This window comes from Salvia splendens, chromosome 22, assembly GCF_004379255.2.
Source record: "Salvia splendens isolate huo1 chromosome 22, SspV2, whole genome shotgun sequence".
Lineage (NCBI taxonomy): Eukaryota > Viridiplantae > Streptophyta > Magnoliopsida > Lamiales > Lamiaceae > Salvia > Salvia splendens.
Window position 1 is genome coordinate 15,765,820 of NC_056053.1, and position 24,645 is coordinate 15,790,464.

The 24,645-nt window shown below is 36.6% G+C and overlaps 1 protein-coding gene across 1 annotated transcript; it reads left to right on the top strand.

The window, feature by feature from the left end:
- The first annotated feature begins 16,465 nt into the window (after positions 1-16,465).
- On the top strand, positions 16,466-23,784 carry LOC121787743 (rab3 GTPase-activating protein catalytic subunit-like). Its single transcript, XM_042186573.1, has 14 exons — positions 16,466-16,712; positions 16,845-16,897; positions 17,347-17,550; positions 18,121-18,212; positions 18,495-18,688; positions 18,835-19,013; positions 19,861-20,199; positions 20,268-20,332; positions 21,044-21,092; positions 21,268-21,418; positions 22,551-22,635; positions 22,716-22,785; positions 22,934-23,074; positions 23,227-23,784. Exons 1-14 carry the CDS (start codon positions 16,604-16,606, stop codon positions 23,506-23,508), a joined length of 2,013 nt encoding a protein of 670 aa, XP_042042507.1. The 5' UTR covers positions 16,466-16,603; the 3' UTR covers positions 23,509-23,784.
- Positions 23,785-24,645: the final 861 nt, after the last annotated feature.

A 24,645-nucleotide genomic window follows, 5' to 3' on the forward strand; every position in this document is an offset into this window, starting at 1 on the left:
ATTTCGTGCGAAAATAAGAGGGTGCTAGGAAGGATGTTGAGTGAGCTTTTGGTGTCCTCTAATCGCGATGGACCATTCTACGGTGCCCAGTATGACAATGGCACGAAAATGATGTCGCTGACATCATGCATGCATGTATCATATTGCACAATATGATAATAGATGATGAAGGATTGCTGTAGAGAGCTGGGCACCGGAATAGGGTGCTAGTACAAGTCACGGTATTGCCACCGCCCCCCTGCAGATGGGTATACCATGTACTAATGCATACTTGATTAAGCGGTTTACCGATATGCGGAGGGAAACATCACATACGACACTGCAGGCTGATTTGGTTGAAAAGGTCTGGAATCGTAGGGGAGGGGGTGTTAGGGTTTTGTATACTAGAAATCACCTTTCGAGTGATTGGATACAGTAAAATTCTAATGGTTATTTTCCAATAAATGCAACAGTTTATTTTTGTCATAATGTTGTTATGTTTTACATTTAATGGTTGTTTATTGCATATTTAAATGTATGAGCAAACGTAACAAAGTCTAAGTCTTTGTTTTAGTAGACCGGTTGTGGGCGTCGTCCAATTTAAGGTAACACGGTCAGTTCTAAACAAAGAAAAATATGAATTTCACAACCTAGATAGGCCTAGACTACCTATCGCGAAAGGTTGCAATGTCAGTCCGATTATTTCTAAACCTTATTGAAATAAGATGACGTTGGTGTGGTATAGCACTGAATGGATCTAACAGCAAGACGAGTTTTTATGCTATCTACTGAAAGACGAGGTCTTGAGAATTAATTTCTTAATCAATGTACGTTAGCATTGAGCATACGATATTGAGTATCCACTACTTTGACTTACCAAAGGTGCGGGTTTTTCGTAACCCAACGATCCAGGTATATTGGGTAGTGGTGATCATTATCTAGAGGTGCTAGGATTGCTATTATGTTGAAACGTGCGCGAGGAGAGTCTCGTTTGATAACATCCACAAGAGGAGCTCGAAACGAGGTTTTATTATTCGGAACCTAGCTAGTTGGAGTTTGATTACTCTATGAATAATAAATAAGAGTTTCTTGCTAAGTCCACTCTTGGAATTCGAAATATGTTAATTAATTAAGTCTATAGCAGACATTAATTAATTAATGGATGTTTCCATCTTAAGCGCGGGAAATAAATCAAATACAATTAAAGGAAACCCGGAATACTTGTAATTCGGATTTGGAAGGCAGTGCAATATTACTTCTGTAGTGGCTGCTCGTAATATTCCAATATAAGCTTATATTAAATTGTGGGTTCAATTTAATTAGTAAAAAGCTAATTGGGTGAGGCATGTTCCAGATTCTTCCTTAGATCCGTGACTGGGCCCAATTTGTGACTTAAATAAATAGAAGAATAAAGGAGACAGAAAACACAATAATTATTTTGTCAAATTTTGGTCCCCCCCTCTTGAGAGAGTTTTCGAAAATTGTGCTCTCACCGTGAGCTGAGTTCTGTCTTCCATTATTCGAGTCCTAGTACGTTGGTGAGATTTGCCCACACAAATATCAGCGTATAGTCCGAAACACCAGTCAGAAGATCCGAGGTCTTGTATTGAAGATCTTCACGTGGAGACGGAGCAAGCCATCATCGATTCTTGATTGAATCAACGAGGTAAATTGGCTAATTCCGTAATAAGCATGTTTTAGGAATTTTATGTGCTAAAGCATGTTTTAATTCAAGTTATGAGCATGATACATGTGATAATTACGCGAATAGATTTTGTCTAAATAATCTGCTAAATAGATCAAATTCATGTGATCCGTTTTGTCCGCACGCTTCCGCTGCCAGCCCCTTCAGTTGGTATCAGAGCCAGTCTTTGGCTCTAATTATTTGGATTTAAATTTCGCGAAATTCATGTATGCATGTATTATTTGATTGCGAAGCATGTTCTTGGTGTTTTGTTTAATTAATTATGCATGATGAACTCAAGAACTATCGAATCAAAGAACTTGAATTGCTCGAACGCACCATGTGCGATCGAGATAGGGATGTCGAGACAGTGGGAGCCGGGAGCCGTGATCACGGGGCGACGCGCAAACGAGTGGGGACTCGTGCGCGCCGCCGGCCGAGACCATACGCACCAGACGGAACCCGGGTCAAGGTCGACACGGCGGTGACTAGCGCGGAGTGGTGGCTTGTCCGAGAGCCACCGAGACACCGCGAGACACCGGGCCGAACCCTAGGCGGAAGGTCCGAGCTGGCCGAGAGCGGGCGCGCCACCGTGCGCGCCGCTCGCCGAGAGCTCGCGACACCCGATGGCTCGGAGGGTCGAGCCGGGCGCCGAGACGCTGGCCGAGAGGTGCGCGCCACCGCGCGCGCGCCTGGCCGAGAAGCGTCGGCACCCGACGAGCTGAGACGCCGAGAGAGGCGTCGAGCAGCTGGCCGAGAGGCGCGTGCCGCCGTGTGCGCGCCTAGCCGAGAAGCTGCGACACCCGACGAGCCAGGCGGCCGAGACGCTGGCGCGCCACCTGCTCGCCGGTGTCTGAGACGCTGCATGCGTCGTGATTCGACGACGAATTCGTCGGATCTTCGTCGTTCATCGTTCGTTTGAACCTCGTATGATGAGATAACGATGAAAGATTATTTTAATAATTATTTAATTATTTTATTAAAAGATATCATTAAAATATTATTATTTAATGGAAATAAAATCTTTTTGGAAGATTTACCTAGATTTTAGGAATATTTTTATTATTATCTATATCTATGGAAATAAATAATATTATTTTATTCCTAGATGATATAGATGAGAATAATTTAATAGTTTCCTAATATTTATCTAGCTTTAAGGAATATTTTTATTATTTTCTATATCTATGGAAATAAATAATAATATTTTGATTCCTAGATGATATGGATAAGAATAATTTAATAGTTTCCTAATATTTATATATCTAAGATCCTAAAAGTGATAGATATGTATGAATACATTAAATAATGAAATATCTCTTCCTAATCTTAAACATGGAATTAATTTGAATTTAATTTTTCATGTCTTATTAAGAATTAAATAATTTGTTTATTTTAGATATACCTTATAGTAGACATGAATAAGAATTATATTCTAGAACAATAATTTCCTAAAGGAAGATACCAATTAATAAAAGATTTAATTATCCAGTAGATTAAATACCAACAGAATTTAATTAAGCCTTAAACTGCCTCAAGGCTAAGGATAGTTAAAGTAAAACCATAACCCAAAATATCTAAGCTATAATTACGAACTCAACGTTTGTATATGGTCTCCATCAATTGGTCTGCAATTTATGAAGCCTTTTTCTAATATTATCGCCACCTGCTCTGTGGGGACAATAATCCTTAGAAAATAGCAAGTTCATGAGGGCGGGCTTCTCAAATATAAATAGTATGAACTAGAATGTAGTTTCCAATATTATCGCCACCTGCTCTGTGGGGACAATAACCCTAAGAAACTGCGAGATTCAGAAGTTCACACAGGATTTATGAGATAGCTTGATCTTGTTAGCAGCACACAAGCATTGTTATGAGAGTGTGTTGTAGAAATGAGACTCTGTAATGCTAAATTCGGTGGTCTTGCTTAGGCAACATTAGGCGGCCATGCCACTCTGTGGTCTCTGGACTATTCGTCGGTGTTGTGACCAGTAAAATTGTAAGATTTTAATGCGTATTGACTTCCTCTGGAGGGTATAAAATTTTAATTTTACAGTTGTAAGATTTTGAAAAGTTTTATGGTTAATCTAATTAAACTTCTTACATAAGTTTATGACAATAGTAAAATACTCTGTTTTGCAGTGCAAATCAAATCGTCAATATGTCATTCAATCCTCTTTCCGCAATTCTCAAAGAAAATAAACTCGAGGGCCAAAATCACATAGAATGGAAACAAAATTTGGACATCGTTCTCACAGCAGATGAGTACATCTTTGTGCTCACCACCCCGCGACCTCCAGTGCCGGTGGCTACCGCTGCGGCAGGAGTCAGAGATGCACACAGACGGTGGCATAAGGCGAATGAGATGGCTAAGTGCTACATGTTGGCATCTATGTCTTCAGTACTCAAGCATCAGCATTCAGTCATGGAAACAGCCGCCGAGATTATGCAGAATCTCAAAAATCTTTTTGGTACTCAGAATCGAACGGCTAAGTCTCAAGCCTTTCGGAGTCTCATGTCGAAGACAATGAAGGAAGGCTCGTCTGTGAGGGACCATGTCCTCGAGATGATGGGCCACCTCAACCAAATTGAGGTCTTGGGAGGGACGATCGATCCCGAGTCCCAGGTGACTATCATCCTTCAAAGTCTTCCCCCTAGCTTCCAACAGTTCAAGCTCAACTTCGAGATGAACAAAAGGAATTACACCTTGGCAGAGTTGTTGACTGAACTTCAGTCGGCAGAGGACCTTATGGTCCAGGCTAAGGCGGCCATGATGACTTCGGCGCCTCGTTCCTCTGGCTTAAAGCCTAGCAAAGGAAAAAAGGCAGGCACCGAACTCAGGACCGACCAAGATAGCTAAGGGAAAGAAGAAGAAGAGGGCTAACAAGAAGCCCACGGGGAAGTGTTTCAAGTGTGGAGAAAAGGGGCATTGGAATCCAGACTGTCCTAAACGGGGCAAGGCTACAGGTATGCACCAAGCTCTAGTTGTCGAGTCTTGTTTGACTTCGACATCAATTTGCACTTGAGTTATTGACACAGGAGCCACTGATCATATTTGTTTTGATCCTGACTTAATGCAGGTGACAAGACGGCTACATGATCGTGAGATCGAAGTCCAGCTGGGCGACGCTACCAAAGTGGCGGCCGTTGCAGTGTGAGACATTTATTTACGTTTTAGTAGTGATAGATTTTTGATTTTGAAGAATGTTTTGTTGATACCTTCTTTTAGAAGAAATTTAATTTCAGTTTCTAAATTGGTTTATGATGGATATTCGATTTCTTTTAATGACAACTGCGTTATTAAGAAAGATGGTTCTTATATCTGTCGTGGTATCATGGAAAACAATCTGTACACAATCACTTCTACACAGTTTAATAATCGCAAATCAGAACTCAATACAACATCGAAAATTTCAAAGAAACGAAAAGAACCTTCAAATTCAATGAACGAAACGTACATGTGGCATCTTATACTTGGTCATGCCAATGAAAGGAGGATCCATTCTCTTGTTCAACAAGATCTTATCAAAGGTCTAGAGGAGGAACCTTTTCATAAGTGTGAGTCATGCTTAGAAGGCAAGATGACCAAGAGGCCTTTTAAGGCTAAGGGCAATAGGTCCAAGGAAGTACTTGAGCTCGTTCATTCCGATGTATGTGGACCAATATCAACTGAGGCAAGAGGTGGTTTTCGATACTTCATCACATTTATTGATGACTTCTCAAAAATTGGATATGTCTACTTGATGCGTCACAAGTCAGAGTCTTTTGACAAGTTTAAAGACTTTAAGACTCTTGTGGAGAAGTATCATGGGAAGAATATCAAATGCCTACGATCTGATCGTGGAGGTGAATACCTCAGTGCCGAATTTTTGGACTACTTATCGGAAGTGGGAATTCAATCCCAACTGACTGCGCCGGGCACGCCCCAGCAGAACGGCGTGGCTGAAAGAAGGAACAGGACCTTATTAAACATGGTTCGATCGATGATGAGTTATGCACGTCTGCCTATTTCGTTTTGGGGACATGCCTTGCTTTCCGCAAGTCACATTTTAGACAATTTACCATCAAAATCCGTACCTAAAACTCCATATGAGTTGTGGACTGGGCGTAAGCCCAATCTAGCACATCTCAAGGTTTGGGGTTGCTCGGCTCATGTATTGAAAAAGGATCCAACTAAGCTAGGATCTAGGACGGAGGTATGTTTGTTTATAGGTTACCCCAAAGGAACGAAAGGTTATGAATTCTTTAGTCTCCGAGATAAGAAAGTCATTGTGAGCACTCACGCGACATTCTTAGAGGAAGACTATGTAATGAATCATAAACCCAGCAGTGAAGTGGCTCTTGATGAGATAACTTCAGTCACAAGTTCCATTAACCAAGAACAAGTACCAAGTGTACAAACAATTCCCGAAACTTCAACTTCTACTCAAAATATTGTAGTGCCGCGCCGCAGTGGGGGGTCTCACATGAGCCCGACAGATACATTGGTTTGGGAGAATCTATGGATCACTCCTCGGACAGCAATGTATTAGATCCCTGGAACTTTGCAGAGGCGCATGCAGATATCGATAATTGCGAATGGGTAAAAGCAATGTATTCGGAACTACAATCTATGATAGACAAAGACGTCTACGATTTGTCTGTCCTACCCGAAGGTTGTACTGCCATTGGGAGCAAGTGTATATATAAACGTAAACGTGGACCCGATGGACGAGTTAAAGTCTTCAAAGCAAGACTAGTGGGCCAAGGGGTATACCCAAAAGGAAGGCATCGATTATGATGAGACCTTCTCCCCAGTGGCCATGCTCAAATCGATCCGGATACTGTTGTCTATTGCAGCTTATATGGATTGGGATGTATGGCAGATGGACGTTAAGACTGCATTTCTAAACGGCAGTCTTGAGGAGACCATCTACATGGACCAACCCGAAGGATATGCCATAAAGGGCAAAGAACACATGGTTTGGAAGCTTAAGAAGACCATTTATGGCCTCAAGCAAGCATCCAGATCGTGGAACCAATGTTTCGATCAAACTGTTTGCAAGTTTGGATTCGAAAAGTGCCCAAGTGAGAGCTGCGTGTATAAGAAAGTTGATAAGGGAAATGTGGTGTTCTTAGTTTTATATGTAGATGACATTCTTCTAATTGGAAACAATAAAAAGATGTTGTCATCAGTTCGAACATGGTTATCAAACCAGTTCGAGATGAAGGATATGGGAGACGCGGGACACATCCTCGGGATCAAGGTTCTTCGGAATCGAGAAAAGAAGATGTTGTGCTTATCTCAAGAATCTTACATCGAGTGATTGGATACTGTAAAACTCTAATGGTTATTTTCCAATAAATGCAACAGATTATTTTTGTCATAATGTTGTTATGTTTTACATTTAATGGTTGTTTATTGCATATTTAAATGTATGAGCAAACGTAACAAAGTCTAAGTCTTTGTTTTAGTAGACCGGTTGTGGGCGTCGTCCAATTTAAGGTAACACGGTCAGTTCTAAACAATGAAAAATAAGAATTTCACAACCTAGATAGGCCTAGACTACCTATCGCGAAAGGTTGCAATGTCAGTCCGATTATTTCTAAACCTTATTGAAATAAGATGACGTTGGTGTGGTATAGCACTGAATGGATCTAACAGCAAGACGAGTCTTTATGCTATCTACTGAAAGACGAGGTCTTGAGAAATAATTTCTTAATCAATGTACGTTAGCATTGAGCATGAGATACTGAGTATCCACTACTTTGACTTACCAAAGGTGCGGGTTTTTCGTAACCCAACGATCCAGGTATATTGGGTAGTGGTGATCATTATCTAGAGGTGCTAGGATTGCTATTATGTTGAAACGTGCGCGAGGAGAGTCTCGTTTGATAACATCCACAAGAGGAGCTCGAAACGAGGTTTTATTATTCGGAACCTAGCTAGTTGGAGTTTGATTACTTTATGAATAATAAATAAGAGTTTCTTGCTAAGTCCACTCTTGGAATTCGAAATATGTTAATTAATTAAGTCTATAGCAAACATTAATTAATTAATGGATGTTTCCATCTTAAGCGCGGGAAATAAATCAAATACAATTAAAGGAAACCCGGAATACTTATAATTCGGATTTGGAAGGCAGTGCAATATTACTTCTGTAGTGGCTGCTCGTAATATTCCAATATAAGCTTATATTAAATTGTGGGTTCAATTTAATTAGTAAAAAGCTAATTGGGTGAGGCCTGTTCCAGATTCTTCCTTAGATCCCTGACTGGGCCCAATATGTGACTTAAATAAATAGGAGAATAAAGGAGACAGAAAACACAACAATTATTTTGTCCAATTTTGGTCCCCCCCTCTTGAGAGAGTTTTCGAAAATTGTGCTCTCACCGTGAGCTGAGTTCTGTCTTCCATTATTCGAGTCCTAGTACGTTGGTGAGATTTGCCCACACAAATATCAGCGTATAGTCCGGGACACCAGTCAGATGATCCGAGGTCTTGTATTGAAGATCTTCACGTGGAGACGGAGCAAGCCATCATCGATTCTTGATTGAATCAACGAGGTAAATTGGCTAATTCCGTAATAAGCATGTTTTAGGAATTTTATGTGCTAAAGCATGTTTTAATTCAAGTTATGAGCATGATACATGTGATAATTACGCGAATAGATTTTGTCTAAATAATCTGCTAAATAGATCAAATTCATGTGATCCGTTTTGTCCGCACGCTTCCGCTGCCAGCCTCTTCAGGGGGCGCAGCGTGATATGCGTTCGAGGTGTTGTTTTTGTGATGTCGATAATTTTCGTTGTATAATTTTCCCCTTTATATAATACAACGATGATTTGGTTTGAATTTTTTTAATTATGGTCCGATAATTTTTATTCTAGTTAAATTAAAATATAACCAAAAATGAAAAAAAATAATAATTTATGGCTTGGGCTTGTCCACTATTGGGGTGTACAAGTTTTTTTATGGTCCGACCAAGTTTCTTGGCCTTGGCCAAGTTTTGGTGGTTTGGCCTTGGCCTTGGGCTCCACTATTGTGGATGCTTTAAGAGAGCCCACAATAGGGAGCCGCGGCTCCAGGGCAGGGGCTTGGCCGTGCCGCGGCTCCCTATAGCTGAGGACACCGAAGGCCGCGGCAGGGAGGGGAAGGGGGAACCATGGCGCGCCACCTAGTTGGCCCGGACACGGCTCTTGGGCGCAGCCTACGGCGCCCTATTGCAGCGGCCAAGAGCCGCGGCTGTGCCCAACTCTTTTTCTTTTTTCTTTTTACTTTTGTTATTTATTCACTATAAATATACTCATTCCTCTCATTATTTTCACCTCATTCCAATCTCCACTCTTTTAAATTAAAATATACCAACAATTGAAACAATAATTAGATTTGTGGTTGTGGCTTGTCCACTATTAGGATGGACAAGTTTTTTTGTGGCTCTGAACAAGTTTTTGTGGCCCTGGATAAGAATTTGTGGCTTGGGATTGGGCTTGGGCTTGGGCTTGGGCTTGGGCTAACTATTGTGGACACTCTAGGCTCTCAATGTCAAAAAACAAACATTAAACCGAAACTAAGTTCTACCCGCCACTGCAAATTCATGAACATATCTTATCGTGTGTTCCGTGTGCGGTTGCACCCATCCATCCCCTAGTATCGTCTAATTTATCCATCACCAGACCTAGCGCAAAAGGGAAGTTTAGGCACCATCCTTTAATCCATATTCCAATTAGCTCTAAAAGACGTCTCTTCTCAAACTCCCAGTTGGTTTGAAGTTTTGAAAAACTATTTTGTTTCTAATATTCCAAATCGACTATACAATGACATAAAACAAGGACATCAACATATACTTGTCACATGAGCGGAGCCACATGGAGGAATGGTGGGCAAATGGCCCTCCTCAAAAAAATTTATCCATTATAAATTTATTTGAAATTAATTTTTAAATATCATTTCTCAATACCTTAAAATTTGGTTTATAATATTTTCCCCTTCTCATATCAATTCCTAAATCTACCCTTGGCTTGTCAGATCTTTTGAAGGGAGCACCGAGTGATGCACTTTTTATTAGCACTAAATAAACCTGCATGTATACAGAGTATATATAGTATAACTAAAGGTCACTAATGGATATCGAACACGGGAAAAATGATCACAAATTGTCTACCTTCTACTAGGCTTCTTCTACTATTTGGAGAAAATAAAGATTTTTTGTTTTTGAAAATAAAATTTGCAAAAACAACTAAAGTAAATAACAGATGCAGATAAAAACATAGAAAAACCAGATGAGATAAGGGAATTCCTAGGATGTGCTTTCACAGTTATGGTTTATACAAGTTCCAACTACAACACTACACAGTTCTTACTTTACTAGAACCAGTCACACATTTATTGTCCATGCGGCACAAAGTGGATTATGGACAATAGGGGCGTCAATCCTAGATTAGTAAGAGGACAGATTTAGGTCAATCCTTGGCATTCAGTGAAAATGCGATTTTAAGAAGAGGGAATAAGAGGACAGATTTAGGTCAATCCTTGGCATTCAGTTTCCAGCCGCCTTAGACACACTCTCTCTCCGAAGAACTCTTGGAAGTAGATCGAAGATTCAAGCTTCAATTCCTCCGCCAATTGTAATTATCATGTTTTCCCTTGTTTTTCTTAGTTTTGATTTATTTTCTACAATGAACATGAGTAGCTAAACTTTTCATGTAGAATTCTCGGTGAAGATGCATTGATTCATAGTTTTAATCCAATTGACTTTGTTTTATGTTGCTCTTGCAATTGTTTGAATTATTCATGTACTTTTTCCTATCAATTAATTGATCACCAATTGGGAGTGTTAGAGTTTATTAGAGTAACCGGGAGATGAAATAACTAATCTTGAAAGGGGAATAATTCACATCTTAATTCAATAAAACTCGGGAGAGTTTAGATTCTGAGTGGGATCATTAATCTAATCAAACTGTTGGGAGTTAGGTCTAAGAATTAGTAGGGGACTTCAATTATTACACCTAATCTACAGATTTCTCATATCGGGAGGGGGTTTAATCTACAATTGTGATTGATTCAACAATTCTGGAAACTTCAAATGGTAAATCTATTTCAATTGAGTTAGACTATGAGTTGTGCATCAGATCCTTGAATTCTGCATATTTCTCCATCATCTTACACAACTTGCTTAATTGCTTTCTTGTTTAAGTGCTTTAATTTAATCTTTGAATTTATATGCTTTTAGTAGTTGTTAGATTCAAAACCCAAAAATTTCCTGGTTGTCTGGATAGTAGTTGAAATTTGTTCGTGGTACTTAGTTTACACTTAATTGTCTCTGTGGGATACGATATATTCTTGCTTGCTAAATGCTACAATAACCCCGTACACTTGCGGGTATTAATTGGGTAAAATAAAGTTGAGTCAAGCGGTCGCTGCTTGTGTTCTTCTATTCAACTCTAATTTTCCGAAGCGGATCGCTACAGGAACAACGTTGTTGATGGCCAGCGGTCGCTGGCTGAGGTTCACCGGACCGCTGGCTGGCTTGAATACTCCACATTTCCATCTTCGACTTTTTGCTATCTTTTTAGCTCTAATTCGCACATTTCTCACAAAATACGTCAAAATACCAAAATGGATAAAATATGTAAATAAAGGACATGTAATGCAACTTTGAGTCTTTGACACTCAAAACAGACCAAATAATGGCCTTAAAATGGTGCAAAATCCGAGCGTATTGCCGAGCCGAGAAGAGGCTTCCTCTTATTCAGTTTACTAGTTTTTGTTAAGAATTTTATTTGTTGATTGAATTTCTATTATTTCCCTTTCATGTCTTATCTTTTTTCTTTTTATCTATTTCTTTTCTTCATTTTTTTTATCTTATTGATTTATTTTATTTCCTTATGCATCCCAGAATTTTCAGTTATTTAATTTTCTCCTATGTCTTACCTTATTTTAATTCCTTCTTGTTCTTAATTATGGTATGGGGAATATGCCTTAAACCTGAAAATTTGAACTGAATCAGATCTAAATGTAAAGTTCTGTTCAGATTATTTGGATTTTCGAATCGGACTGCATTGGATTGAATTTTATTTTGAGAAGTTTGAATTTTCAAATCAGGTTGGATATATTAAAATAATAATAATAATAATAATAATAATAATAATAATAATCAAGATTTTTTTTTAATGTCCAATGATATTAAACACTGTACTACCTATGTATTAATTCTATTAATTTCTTCTTTAAATGAGAAAAATATTTGACGAGTTATGAGTTCAAATGTAGCACAAAAATCGAGTTTACCTACAGTAAGTGAACGATTAACATTGGAAATTAGAGTTACCTTCAATTATCAAACTTAGGTCAGATTTTAATTTTATATACTAACTTTAAAATTTGTTTACAGAATTATAAAATTATTAATTTATCTTGATTTTGCAAACTAATGTGCTAACATGACTTAATATAAACCTTAATTCAACCAATAAAATTGTTTAATTTAGTAATATGATATAGTTTCATAACCTAAAATATGAAGCCATTTCGATTGGTGTCTGGTAGTGTCAATAAGTAAGTTATCAAGTTATGCCAACGACGAAATCTTGATGGAATATGGATTGCAAAATCATAACAAGTTTGGTTGCAAAATTAAGACTAATAAAAAATTTGTTAATCTACCTACATTTTCAGAAGCTGATATATGGAGTACTATTTTAAGAAAAAAATAGGGATCTAGATATACATATTTATACATATGTTGATTGGACAGGTAACCTCACAAGCCACAGCTGGTTATTTCACGATTGTTGGAGGAAACTTGATGATATGGAAGAGTAAAGAACAAAAAGTTGTAGCTCTCTCCATGTAGTGTCGAAGTTAAATTTTGTGGGATTAAAAGCGGCTTAACAGAGATATTATGGCTTCAGAATCTGATGTTGAAATTGGTCTCCCAAGATAAAGGAAATGCAAGTTATACTGCAAAATTTCAAGAATTATTTGTTAGCAACTGTGACGAAGAAGATGGCCGGGTGTAGAGTATTTATCCCAATATAATTTTTTAATATTTAACTAAACTTGAATTTTTCTTATATATTTATTATAAAGCTGTTAAATATTGTTAAAATTGAAAATTGAAAACTGTCACATGACGTCAGATACATTCATTTTTTTGATAAGCTAAAATGCTCGAGCCAAAACAAAAGGCGAGCCAAAGAGTACAACAGAAAAGTCCCGCAACAAACCAAAAAACAATGACAAGCAAAACAAGAGTTAAACACCACAAAAGGAAAAAACGCTACCAAAACAAAGAGGTCCCTGTAAAACGCATCTCACGCAACACTCCCATACTAGAGGAAAGAGCAGCACACAAGCATAGAGAAGGCAAGGAAAACGGACCGGAACACACCCCCAAGTCAAGCCCAAAAAAGCAAGCGAGCACCTCTTTGCAACTTCTATGGTCACAATGAATTTGAAGTTTCATCCACGCTATCAGTCAAGAGACTATTTTTTAGGGGAGTTCTAGCACCAGCCCTTTTGCTCGGGTATCTTGGAGTCTTCCATCCTCTGATGTCACTAAAATTTTCTAATGCTTGCGTCGGGGAAAATCGAAAATTCGGGCGCCACCCACATGCCTAAGCGCCAAAAAAAGTCGTCTCTCATCGAACTCCCACATCAGACACATACATAATAGAAAAAAAATATAAATCCAGCTTAGCAACTAGCAAGGATAAGAATCCAATAAAGTCATTTTTTCTATTATTAAATTTTATGACCTTGATTTGCAAAGTGTCCAATCAAATCAATTTTCAATTGGTTCCAAACTACAAAAATTCATTTTTGAATATAGATTAGTGGAATTCACAAAGAAAAAAAATCAATAGACGTCCGCTTGTAAATGTATATCATATATTCGTGAACCTCGAGAAAAAAGATACGAAAAATACAATTAAAGCAATTAAAAGCAGTAGTAGGAACTTCAAATAAGAATACAAAATAAAGCACATAAAATGAAGTAGGAAACTCAAATAAAAGATATAATCATATAAACGCGAAAAAATCAATTATTTATTGAGTAATTGAGGTAAGTCAGTTTTTGGAAGAAAGTATTTCAATCACAAATTGAGACCTTAATTATAGTAAAAATTCGTAAAATACTAATAAAGCATATTGTAAAATAATTAGAATTTAAATAAAAGTACTAATAATTATGTGTTTTCGTTATTAGTGGAGGGAGGACTAGTTTTCATGTAATTATAATTTTTAAACTCTATTGACGTGATATCATAAATAATTTCTGTTTAGAATAATTGTTGTCTAAATTCACGAATTTTGGCCATAAATGTAAAATAAATACATTAACTTATAATTGTATTTAGTTTATATTGAATCTAATATGGCTTAGATCTAACACCATTCTAATCCAATGTTTCTGAGTTTTCATGTCAAACATAAAAAAATTAAAATTAAAATTTATTATCCGTCAAGAGAGAGAAGGGTGGAGTTAAGTTTATGTATTAATTTAAAATCGTGCTTTAAAAACATCTTATAAGGTCGACCAATTATATCTACATAACATAATTTATATAAATCATATAGCTAAGATATTTAAATTAGATTTAAATATCGTAATTTCATACTAATTCAATGATTCAACGACACTTTCTACTACATGCAAGGGATGATTCAAGTCACTACCATAATTTAGGAAGCTTGGACACACTCCAATAATGTAATTAATGGCTTAATAATGTCGATGAACCGAGTTTGTGCGTGGACTTGTTCTTTCAATATAAACAAATATTTCCATATATACACTTTTATTTATGAGGTTCATATTCACAAATTGTGGCTAATCTATATAAATTTGTTGTAATTAAGGGGGGTTTGTTTTAAACATCAAACTCATCATACATATACCACAGCTCTACTTGGAGTTCTTGGATAGATTTCATACATTTTTAAATTTTAAGGGATTTCTTTTATGCTTTATTTTATATTTTCGACAATCATTTAATTATTTTCATAAAACGTAACAACTAATTAATTTTACAGTATTTACTTGATTCCAAAAATTGTGCTTGAATATTTGTATCGAGTTATTGCAACTTCAAAGGAGTACTTGAGTTCATTTTGGCACGCTTTAGATCTACATCAAAATATTACTCCGAGTATATATGTAGAAGTTATTTTTCCTATTTCGCTCACGAATGCTCTACTTTGAGACTATCCATAATTATAAAAAAAATCTTCTAAAAGTAACAAATAATTTTATATGTTTCATTACTTTTCTTGAGCAACTATCGAGTTTCTTAAATGAATATTGATGTTGTCCTGGATAGATCTCCATAAACCCAAATGATTGTGTTGTTATTTATGATAAATAGAAAATGAATGTTTACCAAAACATTTTGATTACTATTTTCAAGTGAAATATAAATTTAAAATAGTACTATTATAGTGAACTCAAATTCGAAACCTTTAATCTTAAGCATATACACATATTACTTCTTCCCTTCCATATTGGAAACAGTTCTTTTTGGCACGAAGATTAAGAAAAAAATGTGTTAAGTGAGTTAAGTAAGAGAAGAATAAAGTAGGAAATGAAAAAAGTAGAGAGATAAATAGAGAATAAAGTAAGGAAAAGTAAAATAAGTGAGAAGAAATGTATTAACTTTTACAAAAAAGGGAAATGACCAAATTGACAAAATGACTCCACTATGAAACAAAGATGGTAATTAATAATTAACAAAATTGCTCACATTCTAACTTGTAGCATAGACATACAAATATGAATAATCTTGATATGCATTGATGAATGTATGGATTAGTCCTTGTATAAGTATTATCTTTATTTATGTAATAATTGTAATGTTCATAAGTTCAATTATATTATTGATCCTTAAAGGAGTTGTTTTGTTAATAGGGATATGGCATGTTAGGACGACTTATCATCCCTTTAACCCCTATTTTATTTATTGTTCAATGTATAGCAACGTTTTGTGGGACAACGTGTCCCACATCATCAGGTGACATCTTCAGGTATATAACTTAGATGAGAATACCTAATTCCCGTAATATCTAAATGTATATTAGTATGATATTATCCGTTTTAGGCTGATAAATTATTTTTGGATCACTTTCAGAAATCATCAAACTAATTAAGGTTGGACAACATTTATATACTGCTTCCATCTTCCCTCCATTCTCCAATGTGATATGAGTTTGCAACCCAACAAACCTTCACTTAGACCTCCAATGTGGTATGAGTTTGCAACCTAACAAATCTTCCCTTAGACCGAGACCACATCGGGAATGCAGTCGATGCAATTATACATTACGGGCTCAACTCAAACTTGAGTCATCCTGTGCCCAACTTGAACATTAGTCAACATGAGTCCTTCAGTGCCCGTTCCTAACCAGGGTTCATTCAGGGCCAACTCGAAGTCGTCTGAGCTCTGATACCCCTTGCTAGGATCTTGATGATTATTGACTGCACATTAGTTAAACATGGCTAACACTTATATATTGCTTTTAACTTTCCTCCATTTTCATTTTCTGATGTGGTAAGTGTTTGCAACATAGGTCGCACACGTCAAATGATCATGTATGAAATTTATATAAGGTTTTAAGTCATGAATTAGGAGAGTAATAGAAAAAAAGCGATTAAAACATAACAAAGTGATTGAGATTTTTTTACTACAATAAAATTAGGGAGGGATTATAAAATTTTCAAATTGGAGTGATCTATACAAGAAATCCATTTGTTTGGAGTAGGTTATACGTTAGCTTAGAAACAAACACATAAGTCAAATATTTCTGAATATTGATTGCCCATTAATTGAAAAATAAAAATAGAAAGTCGTAACTTTCACTACTGTGGAACCGCGGCGTAGTTCCGCGTCAGAGACTACAGTCATCAGATTTCTTCCTGAATTCATCTCCGATTGCGGCTATGGCGTCGATTTTGTGACAAAATGGAGGCTTCCTTCATATCCAGAGCTCGCACAGCCATCAATTCCGCCGCATCTAAAGCGGAGAAGGTCTTCACGGACATTAAAAAATCTGATTCCAACGCGCATCGCGGTATGTGCTAAATATATGTACATGACTCTCCTATTTCTCTGCGCTGCCTCCATGCCTATTTTGGTTTACTAATTTTAGGAATTCATTTAAACTTTCCGTTTTTTGTGTTTTTCCAATTGGATTTTGTTGAAGATTTGGATAAGCAATCGCCTATCGCGTCAACGGCGGATGCGGATGAGCCGAAGGTGAATTTTCTCTTCGCTTCTATGTTAGATTCGCGTGCGTATTTCTGACGTCGCGATCATGGAAAATGTTTGACCACGATTTTCGTGAAAAAAAGGTTGAGTCTTTTCGTAGTGACAAAGACTCAGCTTTGGATGAAATTGGATTTGGAATCTGACTTTGATGTTTATTCAAGCTTGTTTGCTAATGATGTTAGAGTTGTAACTTGTGTGCATTGTTGAGATTTCAATTTGTTTTTTTACTAATATCATTTCACTTATCCGGTTTTTTTTATTGGTGAGTTTGTTCCTGTTTTTTTGAGAAAAGGCTTGAGTTACTTTGATCAAGGCCTTGCATAGGCATTCAAGACTTGATGGAAATTCTATATTTGTGATATAGTTCGGCGTATATGATAAATGTTTTTGAATGAGACCTGTTTCCATGGTTGCTATATCATTTACTTGCTGAGCAGGTGCAGGATTTCGAAGGAGCATACAATAAGAGAGTGCGGCCTCAGCCAATTAAAACCAAGCAGGATTGGCATGAGAGATTGAGGAACTTGAGATTAGGTAAAAAAGGGGCTGACTCTGGGAAGCCCGACAATTCAGCAATGGCATACGCAATTTTTGACGATAATTTATACCTGATGCATGAGAGAGGTTTCTCTCAGCCAAATGTAAGTTGTCTATTGTTTACTTTGTTGATTTTTATAAAATGACTGCCTGCTATTTATTTGGTTAAAAATTGTGAAAGATATTTTAGCAGTCTGGATTCTCTCACACAAGTAGTATTTGTTGTGAATGAGCTATAGCTATTTGTGTTGTTTTCAACCTACTGGAATCTAACAATTTCTTAGAGGTTTGGTACCGAATGCAAATCTCATAACATCTCTTGGTGGTTTATTACCATGTTTCTATTGGAAAATGGTAAAAGAATTGTGCTCTCAATATCATTAAAACTTTTTCTGTATTCTTTTAACGATGATAATCTTCTGGATTACACACATATGCTTGTTGTAGTTTTTTTGGCCTCAGACGTTTAAGGCAATTTAATTTAGCTAATAGTTGCAAGATTGCTGTTACTTATATTTGAAATAATGGTGTTTTTACCCTGTTGTGTTTACACATATATGATACATTTTTGGGGGCAAATAAAAAATCACAAAAAGGCTATAGGCCTTGTATGCTTTGACTGAACTATTGAGTTTCTGCTCTTCAAATTACTGGAAGTGCTTGGTAAATTACAGGATTTAGAAGAGGAGCTGGAAAGTTTAAAGGCTCCAAAGGCAGATATCATTCCATCATCGGCTATCTTGAAACAGTTAGCTGTAGCAGTCGAGTAAGCATTTATGTTAGCTATTGAAACATCTCTTTTACTACATTGTATATGTATTCATCCATTTGAGCAGCTCAGAAGCCTAGTAATGTTTTCCGCCCTCTATTTTTAAAACTGAAACTACTAGTTTTCTCTTGTCTTTCCAATATTTGATATTTAGATTAAAACATGGTTGACCTGCCATATGTTTATTTTATATAATTTGAGTGATTTGCATTAATCCATTTTAATCTGTTGTCTAACTGCTGATACTAATATGGTCATTTTGACTATTGGCCTCTTAAGGGCTGGATCTGGATATAGCACCATGAAGGATCTCCTTGCCTCTTCTAAAAGTTCTTCCCCCATCAGAGAGAAAGCTAGCATGAGCATTTCAGTGATGAAATCATTAGTTCTGCGTGAAAAGGATGATAAGATGATACTGGAGTTTGGTTCTGATGACAAGGTTCTTGGACTGATGAATACATTGTTAAATGCAGGTAGATAATTTGGTAGCCTTGCAAAAATGTGTACTCTATTACTACCCCCTTCTCAGTGCATGTGAATTAAGATTGATAGTTTTCAAGTTTTTGATTATTCCGTGTTGATTTTCACTTCTGATTTGATGCTGGCAAGGTACTCGCAGAAGCAGAATTTACTGGTAGGACTGTCCCTGGTATGGAGACGCAGCTTAATTCCACTTCTCTGGTCAAGGATATCCATGGTGTGCCATTGGAGAGTTTTGTAGTCAAGCTCGCTGAAGCAATTAGTTGCTTAAAAACCCTGCGGAAAATGGCTTCATATTGGTCAAGGGTTGTCTCTGAAGTAAGTGGAGAGATGGAATTATATTTGAATCAACATGTTGTGGCTAACTTATGAATGCTTGGCCTTGTTTGTCAATTTAAGTAATTGCAGCAGCTAAATGTTCAAAATGTATCTATTTTGCTTATACCATTTGAAGTTAATAGACTAATATGCCCTCTCAACAATTTCATGGTATTGGTAAGCTATGTCTTCATTTCAACTGAATTTCTTTAGGAACCTTGAGAAAATGATGACTCGGTGAAGTCTTTCCATTTGAAACTCACATACTCTATGGTTCTTTCAAGCGACGAGATGCGAACAATAAATATGCATTATAATTATCAAAATAAAATATGAGGATTATGACTCTTGTACTACGGTTTATTGCATGGACTATAATATAAGGAAGAGAAAATCCACATTTTAACTACGGGAGAGCTTTGATGATATCTCGGGGTTGACTTCCAATTAACATGTTCGAAATACAACATCTGTGGAACGTTTATAATAGATCATACAGTTTGATAACTTAGATGCTTCTTATACATAACATAGCTTTTGAACTAGAACTTATTACAGTAGTGCTGCACATATGCACAAGTGCATATGCAAAATAAATCACTGACTGTTATTGAATTCATTTCCTGTAAAAGTTCCATATGTGCAGTTGATTAAGCATGGCATCACTGAAAATATTGCAAGATGACATCTTGCACTTGTAGTCTAATGCATTTAAATTTTTAACAGCTCCCTTGTTTCTTGGATCCCGAACTTTAATCAGTCTCCAAATCTTTTGATATATAAGTATAATTCTAGCTTCAGTACTGTATCAGGCGATTATTTATTTGTTTAAACCTTCACCTTGCAGATCAGAAGACTTTGGTATGAAGGGCAATATATCCCAGGAATTCCGCCAGGAGATCTGCCTGACCTAAATACATGTCTCTTGTATCAGCAGTTACAGGTCATCAACTGTTGCATTTCCAGAAAACAACGGCATACTGCCGCACTTGAATCACTGGAGTCTATTACAGCTCAAGCAGATTGTACAGGTTCTTCAGATTCTGAAAGCAGATGTGCCCTGGATCCTAGTTTTTATGCCAAAACCAAGTCTGGAGAACTTGTGCTTAGATTGGGAGCTGATAAAAGATTTGAGAACTTGACAATGCTTGAAACCGGTGAACCTATCTATTCACCTGTGGTGCAGGTTAGTTAAATTATCTTAAATATAGGAAATTATGTCAATAAATGCTTAGCATATGGTCACATTTCTAGGAACTGCCTCTGTTGACTGAAGACTTAATCAAGGAGACAGAAGAGTTTGTGCTAAGGACAGGAAGGTTGGTAAAGTTGCATATATTTTTTCAATTATGTTTTTAGGGATACAATTGTATTTTGTTTCCTACCTAGATTAATGCTCAAGCACTATTATCAAAATGTAACTTCTCAGTGACATTTTCTCATGATTAATTTGCATTAGTATTACACTCGCTTATGATATTGAATGCTGACTATTCTTGATGGTGACCAAATGGTCATCACCATTGTCTGACATAGAACATTATAAAAACTAGTCGTTGGCAGTTAATGATAATCTCAATTTTTCTTTTGCTTTTTAACTCTAACTTCACTTGTTTGAAAAACCTATCTCTCCCAGTAGGATTGTTTTTTCTTGTTTCAGCAGTCCACTCTAGAGTGTGTGCATGTACATGACATTATATGGGAACGGTCATCCTCTTCAAATTTAACCAAATTCCATGGAATTAGTATTCAAAATCTTTAATTGCACTATTAGGACTTTATTTAGTTCCAGTTGATGATATTTTGACATCACATTAAACATGTAAACTCCTCTATGCTGAAGCTATTAGTTGATAATTCAATGCCTAAATAAAAATACAAGTTTACGATTGGAAACCTATATTATAATTTCGGCTAACCAACTTGGTTTTTAATGCAAACTAGTTGCTAGAGGATCTTGTTGTACCAATTTATTTCATGGCTACAATAAAGTAATTCTCTGACATAAACTACATGTTTTTGTTGCTCAGTGTTGGTGCAGGATGCTCACAACTGCTTTCAGACATGCAGGCCTTCAAGGTGAAGTTCCAATGCAGGCATGCACAGTATTGCTGCCCCCTCATTCTTTTTCATCTTCTTCTCCTTGTGCTATTTGCTGTGTTTGTGTGCGTCATGGAGGACTTTCTAGTTTGTGGTCGGATTATGTTTGAGGACACTACAATTGATACATAGTTTGCTATGCTATTTTTGTCAGGCAGCAAATCCAGGTTGCACATTAGAAGATTTCGTAAGATGGCACTCTCCTCCTGATTGGATGGAAGATGAGACTAACAATGATTTGGATGATACCTCTGAGGGTGGTGATTGCATCAAAGGTCAACTTAGTAGGCGAATGCAAAAAGAAGGTAATAGCAATATTTAATTCACTTGTACTTTTGAGTTTCTATCTTCCTACTTAGGAATTATTTAAGCATGTTGAATACTGAATGCAGCTTTAACAGAAATGTGATTTTTACCTTGCTGAAGTAAAATCTGGTACATGATCACTTTTATGTGCCATAAGGGCTTGAACCTGTCTACGTATCAATAAAAATGACGAAAATGAGTTCTATGAGATAGGCTAGGTAGAATGCTGATGAAATTTGAACAGCTGGGTTTTTTCTGATAAGGAGGAAAGCGCTTAGTCTGCTAGAACTAAGGAATGCCAAGAGGGTGTTGAGTATGCTTATTTTGAGAGGCTTAAAGCTTCTATTCTTGTGTGAGAGGCTTAAAGCTTCTATTCTTGTGAGACGTTTCTATAACTTATAGGATGTTATCCTATTTTAAAATTTGTTTGAGTGCTGAATAATTGAACTTGTTAGATATTACTAGTAGATTGTGATTATAATGGCTAAAATATAAAACACTAATTACTTTTATGAAAAAATGCTTATAAACACTAAAACACAAGCTTAGCCACACACCATCCAAATGAAGAACTGAATCTCTGAGAATATGCTGACATAATGAGTCAAGCTTCTTTTCTGCTGTTTTACTTGATGTCAAGCCATTTAAAGTAATCAAAGTTAACCTCTTTCTTTTAGCACGTAGTCTATATAAGATCCTAAGCTCAGCCTTCAGATTTTTCTTACACAGAAAACATAGGTGTTATGGCTAGATATATATTTGGTATGAATATGAATAAATTGTGTCAGAGCCATTTATTAGCTAATGCAATTATTTGGTTTTTCTATAAACATGGAAGGATGGGAAATTGTTTAAATGTTATGAAATATGAATAAATTGTGTCAGAGCCATTTATTAGCTAATGCAATTATTTGGTTTTTCTATAAACATGGAAGGATGGGAAATTGTTTAAATGTAGATAAATAGACAAGAGATAAACGATTTCCTTGAGTTCACTGCCATGGCTGTAAGCCTTTTCATGTCAACGAACATAGCATTGAATGAGCTTATTTATGTTCCGAATTGACGATGAAGAGGGTTTGTTACTTCTATTCTGACCTAAAGATATTTTTTTTGCTAATTGGTTGCTAGGCAATTTATGGCGTGAATTTTGGGAAACATCAAAACCATTGCCAGCCGTCAGACAAGCTCCTCTTTACGATGAGGACCTGGCAGTGTAAGCAAACTAAAGTTCATGATATTGTAATCTTAACTTGTTACTTCTGTCAAATTAGCAATAATGCCACATCAATGTAGGGAAGGTATTCTAGACTTTCTGGAGGTAATTCCACCTTCCGAGCTTTTCATGCAGCTCTTCCTGGCTGTTGTAAGTACTCGATTTCTGTGCATTCTCTTTGATCGATATCATGTCAATACAGTAGAGATACATATAGATGTTTGCTTGCTAGATTGTTCATCTAGGGAGCACAGATTTAGTATCATTCCAACTCAAAATCTGCTTCCCGACTTTCCAGTTGGGTGCAGGACTGATAATTGGTGAGGCCATGCTCTCTACAAATCCAAATTTGTCACCTATTTACAACAACTGCAAGAACTACATAGTTGTCACCTGTCAGAGCAGCACCTGGGTCGAGAAGCTCGACGAAATATGCCAGGTGAGTTTTATGCAGCTGAGGCTTGTCTTGGCATCAATTTTTGGAATTGCTGTTCATAGGGATGTGGTGAAAGTAGAATGATGTTTTCGACTATTGTCTCTGTGCTTGGAATTCTTCACTTACACTACTAGGATGTTCTGCACCTATAACAGGTTTACGAAACAGTGGAGACAATGGTCCACAATCCAGACGAAACAATAAACATCGCCCCTCAACAAGAAGAACCCACCACTACAAGCGAAGTGAAGAGCCGCTTCAAGAAGCTTAGCCTAATCTTCGGAGGCAAGTCGAAGGGTGCTCCCAAAGACTCGCCAAAGACAACTGAGGAAAGCCCTGACAGGCAACAATTCTCGAAGAAGCCCCCGAAACCCATCTTGTCTCCGTCAGAGAAACCACCGTCGGGTTCGGGTGAAAGTGAATGGACACTTGTGTAAGTATGAAGTTGGATTTTGCTCCACAAGGCAACTCAAGGAAATGTGCAATATTCAGTCACCTCAAGTTGTTCCATCTGTAAAACAGAGAGCAACTGATTTCCTAGGGCTTCGTTGTGGAACCATCAAACATTAGATAGCCTTATACCTTTTATTTATTCTCAACCTTTTTGTTGAAATCAATTGTGACTAAAAACCCTAAACGAGTGTAATTAAGTTTTCATTTGCTCATTGTAAACAAGAAAAAGAAAAAGTTGTATATTTTGATTTACATTCTCATTCTTAGTTTCTACTACGTCATACATTAGTACTATATTTTAGTTCGACGTCGATAGTTAGAGTCTGATTTGAGTCATAGGGCTAGGGAAAAAATACCGAAATACTCATGGGCGGAGCTATATGAAGCATTTGTGGGGTAAATGCCCCTAAAAAATTTATAACCATGCTATTTTTTTTTATCAAATTTACTAATTTATTTGAATTTCCCCTTTAAATGCCCCTTGTCAATACTTCAAATTTTTGTTTATAATATATTTTGCCCCTCCTCGCATCAATTTCTGGATCCGTCCATGGAAATACCACACTTACCGTACCTAAAAAAATATCGAAAATATCGATTTTTTAGTATACTGCAATTTTCGGTAATCATACCTTAGTATCAATTTTCCTATACCGTGATAAACTCTTTGGTATATACCAAAAATTCGGTATACTGCAGTATACCAGTTTTCGGCATATACTATATATGTGTATACCGAGGTATAGCACATATATTGAAACACATTATTCATATTATATTTAATTTATATACAAAATAGAATTAAAAAGAAAAAGACTTTCAAAAAGAAAAAACGTCAAATATTCTCGTCGCCCGACAATGAGGTTTCAAGAAATGAAACAATGTTGACTCTGACTTCATAAATTATTTTGAATTTTATTATGTAAGTGTTATTAATTTGAATGTTATGAAAAAGATTTGATTAGGATGGTGTTTTATTAATTTGGACGTTATTTAAATAGTTGAATTGTTATTTTAAATATTCCGGTTATAAAACAGGTTTTTTGGTATAACACAAGTATAATGGTATTACAGTACTACCATAAATATACTATATTTATTGCATTAAACTTTTTCTTTTG

Coding starts and splice junctions, on each gene's coding strand:
- LOC121787743 (XM_042186573.1), top strand. CDS start 16,604: ATGGAGGCTTCCTTCATATCCAGAGCTCGCACAGCCATCAATTCCGCC. Junction 19,014..19,860: donor GGTCAAGGGTTGTCTCTGAA/GTAAGTGGAGAG, acceptor TTCACCTTGCAG/ATCAGAAGACTTTGGTATGA. Junction 22,786..22,933: donor TGCAGCTCTTCCTGGCTGTT/GTAAGTACTCGA, acceptor CCGACTTTCCAG/TTGGGTGCAGGACTGATAAT.